General features: G+C 36.0%; 1 protein-coding gene across 1 annotated transcript in view; it reads right to left on the reverse strand.

The window, feature by feature from the left end:
• Positions 1–1,968: 1,968 nt before the first annotated feature.
• ENPP1 (ectonucleotide pyrophosphatase/phosphodiesterase 1) overlaps positions 1,969–13,263 on the reverse strand; it is a 65,084-nt gene continuing 53,789 nt past the window's right edge. Inside the window, exons 18-25 of the mRNA XM_027086284.1 lie at positions 12,344–12,513; positions 11,456–11,507; positions 9,933–10,087; positions 8,271–8,400; positions 7,116–7,196; positions 6,147–6,279; positions 4,385–4,547; positions 1,969–2,796 (exon numbers count right to left, since the gene is read on the reverse strand). Of these exons, the coding sequence (XP_026942085.1) occupies positions 2,626–2,796; positions 4,385–4,547; positions 6,147–6,279; positions 7,116–7,196; positions 8,271–8,400; positions 9,933–10,087; positions 11,456–11,507; positions 12,344–12,513 (1,055 nt within the window). The 3' untranslated portion in view covers positions 1,969–2,625. The remainder of the gene's footprint in view (positions 2,797–4,384; positions 4,548–6,146; positions 6,280–7,115; positions 7,197–8,270; positions 8,401–9,932; positions 10,088–11,455; positions 11,508–12,343; positions 12,514–13,263) is intronic.

Here is a 13,263-nt window from a genome sequence, read left to right on the forward strand (position 1 = left end):
CCTCCTCTCTCTCACCAAGACTGGAAGGATCGTAACTCGCTTTTCTCTGTATTCTTGCTGTCTGGCAAAGGAGAAAGGCATCTATCCATTTGATTAAGATCTGCTAAGATGCTCTACGTAGAGGCAACTGTGTCTGCATGTGTTTTGAAAAATATATAAAAATCAATGAGACACTTCTATAAAGAAGTAGATATCCTTCTGCTAAGTGCAGATAAAAATCTTCGTTATTATATATAAAACAAACATAGGAAGATTCTGAAAGGTGGAGAGGAGAAGGCAGACAGGCTAGGGATCTCGGGACCCAAGGAACAACACTGTAATGAGTTCTGCTGGGTTTTCTTTTAGTTCATATATGCCAGACTTGTTGCTGAAGAAGTCAGCAACCTGGAAATGTCAACGAGTACAGACAAAAAGAAGTCCCAAGAAAGGCCTGCTATCTCACCAGCCAAAGGACCAGAAGAGGAGTGGCCTAGCAAGGGAGAAAACAATAACTGCTCCACTCCAACTACACACCACATAAAAGACCATGATCCCACCCATGCCAGCAAAGACAGTGGTTTGCCAGGTTGTGAAAAGGTGCCCCAAGTCCTCTGCCAGGATAGCATCAGAGAAGACTGAGTAGGAAACTGGTAATTTCATTCCAACGTAGTGATAATAAAGTTTTCCCTGCCACCCCTGTCCACAACATCAGTGGAGACCACATGGGGGCAGTAACAAGGTGCCCTGCACATCTCAGCCAGGGAAGCATCAATGGAGACCCAGTGGGAAGCTGAATTCTCACCCTGCCTAGTAACAAGGGTCCCCTCTTACCCCATGTCAATAGAGGCTGCGTAAGGAACCTGGCAATAATGAAACAGTGCCCCCAATTCCCCTGCTAGGGTGATGACAGAGAAAGTCAGCTAAAATAGAAGGTTTAAATAAGATCCCTAGTTTCATACATAATCCCTAAAATATCCAGGTTTCAGCTGAAAATCATTCACTACAACAAGAACCAGAAAAATCTTTTTGAATGAAAAAAGACAATAGATGCGAACACAAAGATGACACACGTAGAAATTATCTGACAAGGATTTTACAACAGCCATCATAAAAATCTTCAGGAAGCAATTATGAACATGTTTGAAACAAATGCAAAAATGGAAAGTCTCAGCAAAGAGATAAAATTTCTCAGCAAAGAAATAAAAGCTACAAAGAAGAATCAAACGGAAATTTTAGAAATAAAAAAACACAATAGCTGAAATATAAAAATCAGTGGGTGGGCTCAACAGCAGAATGGATTAGACAGAGGAAAGAATCCGTGAACTTGTAGATAGAAAAATAGAAATTACCCAATCTGAACAACAAAGAAAAAAACAGACTGGGGAAAAAAAATGTACAGAAACTCAGGGATCTGTGGGACTAAAACAAAACCAATGAGACTTTCTAAATTAGTAAATAATTTTCAGATGCAAATTGTATTATCTAAATTAGGTCTTTGTGGCCCCTATGCTTTTGAAGAACAAGTATCATATGAAGGACAAATACAGATCTTTGTTGAATTAATATAGCACTTATATCAGACCCAAGTAGCCTAAAAGTGAATGTAGCTTTTGAAAGTCCACAGGTTGGTACTAAAGGGTATAGTCTACGAAGCAGAGAAATCAAGTTCATTTATCATGACTACCGAGAAGATATAAAATGATGGTAACACATTCTCTTCAAATCAATGGAACTTCAAAATGAACAGCTCAGAACAGTATAGCTCTGCTGCTGGTAGCATCGTTTTTTGTGCACAGAGGAAAACATTCCTACTATCTGGATGAAAAATGCCACCTTGCATGAGTTGACAAGCTCTGTGAAACTTCACTAAGACAAGACACACTTTTAACAGTCTAAAACCACCATTTGGGGAGTTATTTTCAACCTATGTTAAATACCAGTGAGAAGGATGGGAATATTTTTCTTCTTTGGTACACATGTTGAGTAAAATTTTATAAAAAAGATGTACTCAATACAGGTCTTCCCTCAAAGTTTAACTTGAAAGAATCATTAAATCTGAAGAAGCCCAGTCACAGTTAAAAAACAACACAGGATTACATGCTTTGGCTTTTGAGGGGCTGTACAGAAAAGATAGAAATAGGGCCTCAAATATTGTTGCTTCCATTAACTTTTATGATTAAAATTAAAATAAACTCCAAGTTAAAAAGAATCCAGAATCACTTTTCAATTCTTATGAAGAAACGAATGAAACATGGCCTATTCCAATCCTACTCATTAGTGTAGTGTTTGCCAGCAACATAGAAGTTTATAAATGATAGTAAGATTCAAACATCTGGTGTCCAGAGAATGTTCACAGCTACTTCTGCCCTTAAGAGAAGTAGAAGAGCAGTTTTAGGTATGGTCTGTCTTTATTCCCAAATCTGAACAATTCTTACACATTCAGACACGTGCGTGACTCAATAGGAACACTTTCCTACTGTTATGCGGAGGCCACAAGTTTCCCTGAGATGGTTGTGTATCACAAGAGGATTCCCAGTTCTAACTCTGGTCAACAGTCTCCAAACAATGCAATAGTGTAAATAGAGGATGTATAAAATAGAAGGTTCTTTCAAAAAGATTTATGGCGTGGTTCTGGAATAAAAAACATCAGCCTTCTTGGTTAAAGGTTGGCAAATGTGTTTTCAACTTTAAAATGTCTGAAATTGGCTCTTTTCTTTCTTGATAGAAGCTGAGTCCAGTGATGTGTTCAACATCTGTGATTCGAGCTCTGTGTCGCCTCAACAACTCTTCAACCCATGAGGATTCATGCTTCCCATGCTATGAGCGTGGGAAAGGAAGAAAAGTCACTGGAGAGCAGTCAATTAACCTTCCCTATGAACTTTTCATCTCCCCCATTTTAATCAGCCGTGACACCTTGGCTTTTAAATGGCATATACCACGAGAGTTGTTAGGCATAATCCCTGCTCTTGAGTAGCTCGCTATCTAATATGTACCATGCATGCTTGTTTAATAGATGTATCAAATCTGGGAAAAGTATATGTGGAACAGATGTTCCTCTATTACTTTGGTGCAAGAAACGTCAACAGTACGGGGTTAAAAAATGTTAGAAAACAGAAGCAACATGCCATGTAGAAAGAATATGGAAATTACCATAAAGAAACTTGGATTCAAGTCCTGTTTCTATCATTATCCTACCAGGTAAACTGAGGCTAGTTATTTAACATCTGAATCCTAATTCTCTTACCTGCACCCTCCTTACTGGGTTACTCTGAAGATCAAATGTAATGATGTGTGCAAATGCACTGTACAAACGCTAGTTCTTATCCGACTCAGTTATCTATGTGGTTGTGATGAAGAAAGGATTAGGGGAAGTGGTAAAACGCACTTTCATTTCTGGTGAGGTAGTGAAGTTTTAGCTAATACGAGATCGAAAAAGAATTAAAGCCTTAGGCTCTGGCACATGGAAGCAGAGATGGTAGCTAAGGCAGGTAACAGGGATGGAAATCATACATCCATGTGTTGGTATACATTTTTCTGAAAATGGCTACTGGAGAAAGTCAGATGAAGAATATATCCACTGGTTGGTGTGCTATGATTATACTTTAAAGGCATACTTCAATAAAGGTTCATGTACCCTTAAGATAGTTAGTTGGAAATGGCAAATATAGACGTTTCACATAAAGAGGAACAGACCAATAATTTCCACTTTCCCATTAGCCTCCAATCATCCACTACCCAAAACTGCTGCTCCACTCGGTCTCCTCCTCTGCAGCAGTCCTCACTCTCTGACTCAATAGACTACTTGGCCAGTAGATATCTGCCATCTGTTCCAATATTTACAGGAATAAATAAAAAGTACACACAAGGGATCTGTTCTCTCAGGCCAATATCCAGCTAATCCTTAGTCACCATTTCTGTAAGCATGTGTGATACACCTTCAAATAATCCTCCTTCTGGATCACGTTCAATATTTAGCGTCTTCTAATTACACTGCCGTTATAGAATTTGTTAAACGCTTGTATTTAAGATATCGGTACCATAGCTTTTGGAATGTACGGATGGAAAAGAAACGCAGTGACTAATTCATGGCACTTAACATCACTGTGGTCAGTGAAACGTAAGCATAAGTCTATTGCTGCCTTTTTTTGCAGGGAAGGGCCCAGAATTCATACATGGATTTAATGGCTAAGCCATACGAAGTCACTAAGTTTTGACATTTTGATCTTACTGTTAGTGCTTTTAAGAGACAAGAATGATCTTCTCTGAAGATATGTCATCTTAGAGGGTCAAATTTAAAACCACCCTATAATTTCGAAGTACATGTATGTACCAGTTATGTTAGATATGACACACACAAACATATTTATGTATCAATGTTTAAGGTAAATTGAAAAAGGTTACTTACAGCACAGCTCTCACTGTTATCGGTCCTGTGAGGCAAAATGAAAGCCAAGGTATCTAGATTTTCACACTGTGATGGAGTCTGAGATGTATCTTTACAACTTGTGAGCACAATGAAGAAGTGAGTTGGAATCAGAATTTCTTGATTACGGATGATTCTGCTGTTTCTGTAAAATATGGTGATATTCACTTTAAGAAAGAAATAACTATCTTCCTCTTATTGAATATTTCACTCAAGTATATTGTTAATATAATACATCCCCAAATAAAATTCAGTCAAATAATTAAACATACTGTAAGAAGCTAGTTATCATAATACCTCAACATTTTCTACCAGATAGAGAAAGAATAAGAATTAGAAGACAGCTAAACACAATCCAAATAATGTGATTTCTATAGAAATTTATTAAACTTTGGATTTTTGGGGGGGTAATTCTACATTAACAAACTGAAATTGAGACACTAAAGAGAAAAATATCAATTTTGAATATGTACAACCAAGACTCTAAAGCATTACTGATAGTCTTTTATATTCTAGGCAGTTATGAACAGAGAGTGAAAGAGAACTGGTCTGGGACTTTTTTATTCTAGATCCTTCAGAGAACCTATGAATTCTCCTATGTTTTACCTGGATCTTCTTTCCTATCCCATAACTTTTTTTTTTTTAATTGAAGCATATTCTCAAAGGTGTCCCAAGTGACACTTTTACCTCATCTTAATTCTGCCATTTCCTTTGGTCTCAAAACTAGACTTGTTTGAAATTTTAAAAAAAGACAACCTAGATTTGTTTGGGTGGTATTTTAGCATCTTTCAAAATTTAAGGTAGTGCTATCATTGTTTTTAAACATAATCGTATGTGGAACCATGATACATAAAATAGATGGAAACAGCGCGCTGGTTGAAGCTGTGAATGGGAAAGGTATAAGTTCTCTTCTTTACCCGTTCTACTGCTGTCATCTCTGAGGCACTTACGTGGGACCCTTATGCCTCAAGGGATATAGTAAAAACAACAACAAGAAAAATGTAATTTTACAAACTAAAGTGGTCACAGGTGTATGTGTGTAACAGTAATCCCTAAATCTGCCTGAGAGAGTGGTTCTCAGAAAGGGGCTGAATCTCAGTGGATGTTTCACTCTCTTTTTCTTACAGTCTGAATAGCAACAAAATTGCTCCCAAAAATATTGTTAATTATTGTTTTAATAAAGATTAACTAGTCTCTAAAATGTTCTTCCCCTCTCCTTTATAAAAACAGCACCACTGATGGCTTCTCAAGAAGGTCACTGTATCATTCCCCTCCCGGCAGAGTTGGGTAAAAGCTGTGACATGAGACCAGGGGCAACCCTGGGGCACTACCGCTTTATAAGCCTTCTGCTTCCTTGACTCGGGGTGCCTCCAGCCACACTATATCATTCTTCATCTTCTAATTGGCAGTATGCAAGTTGAGACAGTATCTTAACAACAGCCACACAGAGAGATTTTCAACACTGATGTTATCTTCTTAACAAAGGCAGAGTTCAGTATTTAATAGGAACTACAGAATTATTCATCTGAGCTGAGTGGGCGATAAACACTACTTTCATCTAAAAAATATTTAACACTGAGCAAAACATCAAAATTAATCAGATATTTCAAGGGGCTTCCAGCGTAATCAGGAATGTCATGTACATAAATATGAACAGTATCAGATAGAAAAGGTTCTGCTGACTCAGCTGGATGGTAATCTCACTTGAGAGCTGTTTTTAAGAGGAAATGAAATACGTTCTTACTGTTTCAGAGTCTCCAGGGAATCATAATGTCCGTCATAATCAAAATCAAAGACGGGACCACTGACAACATTGAGACCATTTCTTTCTTCAGCATACCTTTGCAGTAGGGTGCCATGAAAGTAGTGCCATGTAACTGAAACAAGGAGGAGGACAGTATAGTTTCAAAAGAACAAGGCGCCATGTTGTCATGTGAAATAAATCAACACCATGATTCCAAATTAGCGTCTGTCATAATTAGGGATAAAGTCAAGTTTGGCCAAAAATACATTGTTCAGCTTTGGCCCTTGGAAGGACTAACCAGCAAATGCTGAATTCAACTCTATTTCAGCCATCCTTAAACATGTGCATTATTATGAAGCTGTGATCACACATCATCATTAAGCATAAAAAAAAAATCATGAACACAAACAAGGCAGGTTATTCAAATTTATTGTTAATATCTGAATTTTTCTGAAATATTCAAAAGCATTCTAGATGTAAATTAGAGTAAAAATTTCCTTGTATGCTCTATATTTTGAAATTCTATATGTCACAAAGTATAAATGTGTACTTATTCTTATAAGAGTCAAGTATTGCAATAATTAATAATGATGTAAAATCTATTCCTTTTAAAATAAAAAACAACTATCAAGAACTTCCAAATAGTTAAATAGTACAATAGACTGAAATTTAATATATGTTAGTAGACCGTATTAGCTACATAACTTAGGAAGAACATTACATACTTTTTCCACCAGAAATGCTTGTAAACACAAGTACAAAGCATAATAATAACTATAGGAATATATCTTAATTCTAATACTTGTAGAATTTTTTATGTACTGGTATTCTCAAAGTTAAACAAACCTATAAGAACATATCTGATGTTTAGTCATTTAATTTACAGCATCAGTCTTATTACATATAAATCATACCTATAATTTAGGGAAATTCATTGAAATTATGAGATATAAGATTAAAATTTTTTACCTTGAAAACTCTGGTACATGGGCACTATATTAGTAGTAAGCAATGCTTCAGAATATACTTGACTTGAACCTTTATTTAATTCTACAAAGAAAATAACAAGGTCAACTATTTCATTCTTCACAAATAACACCAGGAATTATACTTTCTCATGGGAGGCATTTAAAAACATCAGCTGAGTATCATCTTAAACTTGTAAAACTTTCCCAGGTACTGGGTCAAGGGGAAATGCAATGTGTTTGGTCAAGTCCCTTAAAAAAAACAAAATATTTGGATCTTTTCTTCTTCAAGATGAATTTATCAATGAAACAGAATCTTTAATATGAAGCTCCCAAATTAAACATATTCAAATTTTACCTCATTTGCCTTATTTCAACTAAAGTATATAGTGTTAACAATCTTCTTTCCTTAAACTCTCTCAGAGTGAAAAGAAAAAAAGAGAATATCTGGCTTCAGAACAACACCTACTAACTAGAAAAAACATCACAGGATGTCTGCCCCAAAATGCCGTACAAGGCTTCTTTGTATGGACTTCTGGCTTAGACCTGTCTATTTTTATAATGCAATAGCCAAGTTCTGACTTCAGAAGCTTGCTCTGGGGACTCGATTGGATATTGAGTGTATTTGAGCACCTGGAGGCGTCTGAGTTTTGCCTTTTTAGGACAGATTCAAATTGTCTTCTCATTCACATACAAGTCTGCCACTTGAAAACACAGAACACTTAACTTCCAAAAAAGCCATTCCCTGGGGGCCTCGTATCAGTGAAAGAACAAGCACACTTAGGCTCTCCCTTTACCTAATTCTTTGACAAGTCACATTCTTCTTTTCAAACAACAAAATGATATCTCCTTCCTAAGAACCCTGATGCAGCCTTCTGACCTGAGTTTTCCCAAATTCTGTTGAAAAGAAATGCAGAAAAGTGAAGAATGTTCTACCTACAGTGCCTGCACTAAATCCATCACCCTCCAAACAAAAGTAAAAAGGTTTCCAAAACTCAAGTTTTAGACACTTGACAATTTTCCCTAATAGTTCTATCTCCCATTCACAGTTTTCACCAATAAATAAACAAGACGTACACTGCCCCATAAGAAAGAAAAGGAAATGCAAGAGAGAGAGAGAAGATAAGGGAAAGGGAAGGCCAAAGAGGAAGAGACTTACGTGGTGGGGAAAGGAACCCATAACTCAGTTTAGTGTTATTTTTATAAAACGAACATTTATGGACAGGTCTAAGAGGAATTCGGAGATCCTGGTAAAGACAATTGGAAAAGTCTTCTGTAGAGAAACTATCCTGAAGAACAAAATGAAAAGGACCATCAGGGATCAGGCATACGGAAGAAAAAGAGAGAGTTTTATAAATAGTTAAAGGTGAACCACAACATAAAATCATGGAGTTCTGGCTGTCGGTTCATGTCCTTCACCATTTTCCATTTTTCTGCGAGAGTATTCATCTTACTTCTAACCGAAGTGTAAGAACTCTTTAAAATATTAGGGTATTAATCATATATGTGCAAATATTTTCCTACTATGTTGTGCTAATTTTGTTTATAATGTTTTTGTCTACTCAGTTTCAAACTTCTGTGTAGTGAATTGCTGATTTTTAGAGATCAGACTCTTTCATATCCAACACAGCCACAACAACAAAAGTAGTGGGGCTTAGGGGGTGGAGAAAAGCCACTGAACAGCAATTCGATATGAAAATCTCAGGAGTAGTGATAACTCTGAATTTTTGCAGCTTTCATTATATAAGAAGACTGAAAATTCAGAGTCCAAGAACACCATAATTAAGGTATTAAACAATAATAAATAGGATGGGGACCTACAAAACACTGGGTAAACTGCTATATACTACAAAGTCAAGTAAAATGTGTTTAAAGTGTTTGAAGATGCTCTTTAAAAATTAAAGGTAAAAACATGTTAATATGTGAAATGTCTGTGTGTATTCGATATACCGAAATTACATACTTATACACGTCTCCCTATCTTTTTATTTAGCAGTCTTAGTGAGTAGTAACAAAAGCTCTGTTTTTAAAATCTAACTGCTACAGTCAACTAAGCTCTCTCAAATCCCCTTTCCATCCCTTAAGGGCATCCTATAGCTTGCCAGACATTTTCAGTTTTTGAAAATCTGGTCAGCCTAGTTTAAAACTTCACTTCCGGATAAGATCTAAATCTCATCTCCTCCCCCCATTCTCTTTCTCAAGGCCTATTTCCTTCATCATTTATCTTTCTACCACTGCACCCAAGGGATGAGAGTGAGGGGGAATGGTGGTCTTATTCTGGGATATTTTCCCCTACTTCTTTCAAAGCCAAACTCTTCTAGTCGGGGTGGTAGACAGGATCCCTGACCTTTCCCTGGTCTGGTGTGGGTGTCTTCCTATAGGTGGTATACACAGTGAGGTAAGTAAACTTTAATGGCCTTCTCCATCACTGAGGACGCCCTACGATTTGGGCAGCCAAGGGAGATCCTTGTACTTACACAGCTATGTATTTTGAGATAAACTGATTGTAAAACTGAGTTCGTTAAATTAGAAATTAGAATCATCAAATATTAAAACTGAGAAAAAACAAAAGCAAGGGAGAAATCTTCACTGCACACCCTCATTTCACAAAAGAAGTTTGCTCTGAGTGTAAAAGTCACATAGCTAGTTAGCAGCAGAGCTAGAACCAGAATCTAATTTTTCTGACTCTCAGTTCAGTGATCTTCTAATTTGGGAACTGATTACAGAGCCAAGATTGACAGTGAGAAACTATGCTTTCAATGTTTTGCTTAATGATAATATAAAATAACCACACAGAGATAAAGAGGTGACAAATACTTGCATTTCTGTCGACGGTGTAGGCTGTCCAAAGGGGCATCAGGATGTCATGGCTGTAACCACTCACAAACTGGTGCTGGTAAAGCAGACAGACAGTGTTGTTCTTCCAGAGAACTCTGGGTCTTCCATAAGGTAGAGTGCCACGCTTAATGGCCTTCTCTTGGGTCATAGGGGGAAAATGAAACCACCATTCAAATATACTTAGTGTGCATGATATGATAATACATAATGATACACTGATCTAATTCTTTCCTCTACTTAACCCTATTGAAAAATTATTTGTAACTATAAAATTAAACTAATTACAAAGAGCAGAACTATAAACAATTTACAATAAAAGGAGTTCACTGCAGTTTTTGCCTATGAAGATTCTGAAAGATCACTGTAATACTAAGATATCACAAGACACTACATGAAATTGCTAGGAATTTCAGCAATTAGGACTTAAATTATATTACTAAAATACTTTAACATTGTCTTTATTACTTATTTTCCAGGATACACTACAGAAGGAAAATTTTCTGGATGATGTGTGTACCTGGAAAGCAAAAGTTCAAAACAGAAATGATGAGACTACACTGAATGAAACAACAATAGTATGTATACCGTTTACTGCCCCTTTTTCCAAGCATCAGATGCTTTTTTAGAGTTCTTTGTATACATCATTGAATTTAATTCTTATAGAGCCCTAAGAATTGAGGTTATATGCTCATTTTATAGATGAGAAAACAGCAATTTATAGGGAGTAAATGCTTTTTCAATGGACATACGGTTCCTAAGCTCATATTCAAACCCACATCTGCTCAGTTCCAAGGTGTCACTTTTCACCACAAAACTTTGCCACCATGGGGCCGTCAGAGATTTCTCTAATCTGAACATTTACAGAGATTTTATATAGAGAAGTTCTATATGAACAGAACTTCATTCATATAAATGAATGCAGAACCTCATTCATTCTGCATATATGAATGCATAATTCACCTTTTTATTCCAGCAAGAAAAAGCTGTGAGCCAAGTAACTTAAGGGTCAGAGACTGTGTCAAAGTGATACTTAATATCCACATTTCGTCAGCTGCCTGCATATTCTTAATTTTCATTCAAAAGTTATGAAGAAATAACTTTAGATAAATAAATCAATTTATACTCCCTTATAATTAACTAAGAATTAGGTAAGATAGAAAGCTAATGGGTATTTTAAATGGAAATCTGAGGATCTATTATTATAATAGTGTATAAACCTATAAATATCTTCAAAATCTCAAAACACTCCACTAAGTTCATAAAGAGTGATTCAGCTTCCACTAATTATATTACATGCTGTTTCCACTGTAAACACGCCTTCTTTCCTTATGACTAATAGTCTAGACTATCAAGCAAAGAAATCTCTCCGGTTCATCAGGTGGTCCTCCATTACCACCTTATTTTGTTGGTTATTCCCAAACAATGACCCAAAACTAATTCTGTGGTTCACATTGTTGAGAAAAAGCTTGCTTCCACACCCCAGGCTCAGGACTAAGCATGCCTTACCTTCTGCCATTGTCAGATTCAACTGTGTCTGAAAATCCACAATTGGCAAAATCTAAAAAATTAATGATACAATTTTTAAGGACTGAGAAACATGCTTTCATTTTGTAATAAATGAATTTTACAGTATTCTGCCATAGAACAAAGATAAATTTAAAATCATTTTGTGCAAGTGAAAGTTATTTTTTTTGAAGAAGAGATAAAAGAATAGGAATAACAGTTGCAAAAAGACAAAATTGTTAGCATAGTATAACACAAGTCATCAAAAACAAGAATGTACTTGCTGCTTTATAATTCTTATCTCTACTCTAACAGTCTTTATACAAGTCTAAATTAAACCTAAAACAAAATGGAAAGCATAAGATGAACTACTCAAATGTCTATTTTTATGGACACTATCAATTTTGTTCATAACTTGTCATATATTTTCATCTCCTTACAACAACTGTATATTATGATAGGAGTAAAAAAGGAAAAGTGTCATAAATCCATTTCATGCCAAAAACTGATATTTTCCCTCTAAATTTAAAATAGGTTGGGATGTATTTTAGAAAAGGAATATTGTGATTGGTTCATAAAAGACCTCACTGCTAGGATATCAGCACGGATTCTGGGATTCAGGACATTTCAGGACTCGGCTAGACCTCTCCCAGCCTGCAGCCAATTCAAGTGTCGACACAGGGGGATAAAAATAGAGCAAGAGTGCAAACACCCGGAGCAGGAAAAATAAATAATAAGAAGGTCGGCACGTGTCACTGGAATTGAAAATAAATATATGTTTACTCCCACTCATAAATTTTAATTTAATCATTATGTATTTCTACAACATATGCTATGCAGAGGGTGTTAAAAAATCATTCCCACTGGGCTAAACTTCTTGGGACTACTTACCGAGGGATCACACGAGCAATCAAGGCTCTCCCTGGGGGCTCCTGTGAAGGGGCACTGGACCAAGGAGTGGAATTCTTTGGGATGCTTTGGGGTATAAACAGGATTCTTTAGAAGGTGGTTAAGGCTTCCATGAGTTCCATTATTAGGAGCTGGTGTCAAATTCAGTAAATCTGCATAATTTCAAGAATGGTAAATAAAGATTTACTTAGAAATTTCCAAACGAAATAAATAGTAGACTTGCACTATGAATTTTATCTTTTAAAGCCAAATCTATTTAAGAGTCCTTAACTCTTTACCTAAAATAAAACTATAACTCTCTCTCTCTTAGGTTGTAGAGTATTTATGACCATGCTATTCTCAATGGAAATACTGATACACATGCTGTACTTCTCTATAAAAATTTCTAAATTTTAATGTATACAATAAATATAGTTATCTCCTGTTGAATGCTTATTATATGCCGATCAGTATGCTAATATATTTTTCTTACTTAATCCTCAAAACAATTTAATAAGTGATTGTCAATACCTGGTAGATGAGTACAGGCAGACCTCATTTCACTGTACTTCATTTTACTGCACTTCAGAGACACTGCATTTTTTACAAATTGGTTTGTGGCAACCCCACATTGTCAGATGATGGTCAGCATGTTTTAAAAATAAAGTACTTTTTAATTAAGGTATGTACATTGTTTCTTTAGACAGAAGCTATTGCGCACTTAATAGACTACAGTATAATATAAATGTAACTCTTATATGCACTGGGAAGCCAAAAAAATCACGTGACTTGCTTTATTACAGTATTCACTTTACTGCGGTGGTGTAGAACTGAACCCGCGACTTCTCTAAGGTGTGCCTGTAACCAGAGTGCTTAGCTCAAGATTTCAAGCTACTAATGTAGTAGACCTAGGATTCAAAACC

This window comes from Aethalodelphis obliquidens, unplaced genomic scaffold (assembly GCF_003676395.1).
Source record: "Aethalodelphis obliquidens isolate GAN/ISIS:26980383/991018 unplaced genomic scaffold, ASM367639v1 scaffold3, whole genome shotgun sequence".
Classification (NCBI taxonomy): Eukaryota; Metazoa; Chordata; class Mammalia; order Artiodactyla; family Delphinidae; genus Aethalodelphis; species Aethalodelphis obliquidens.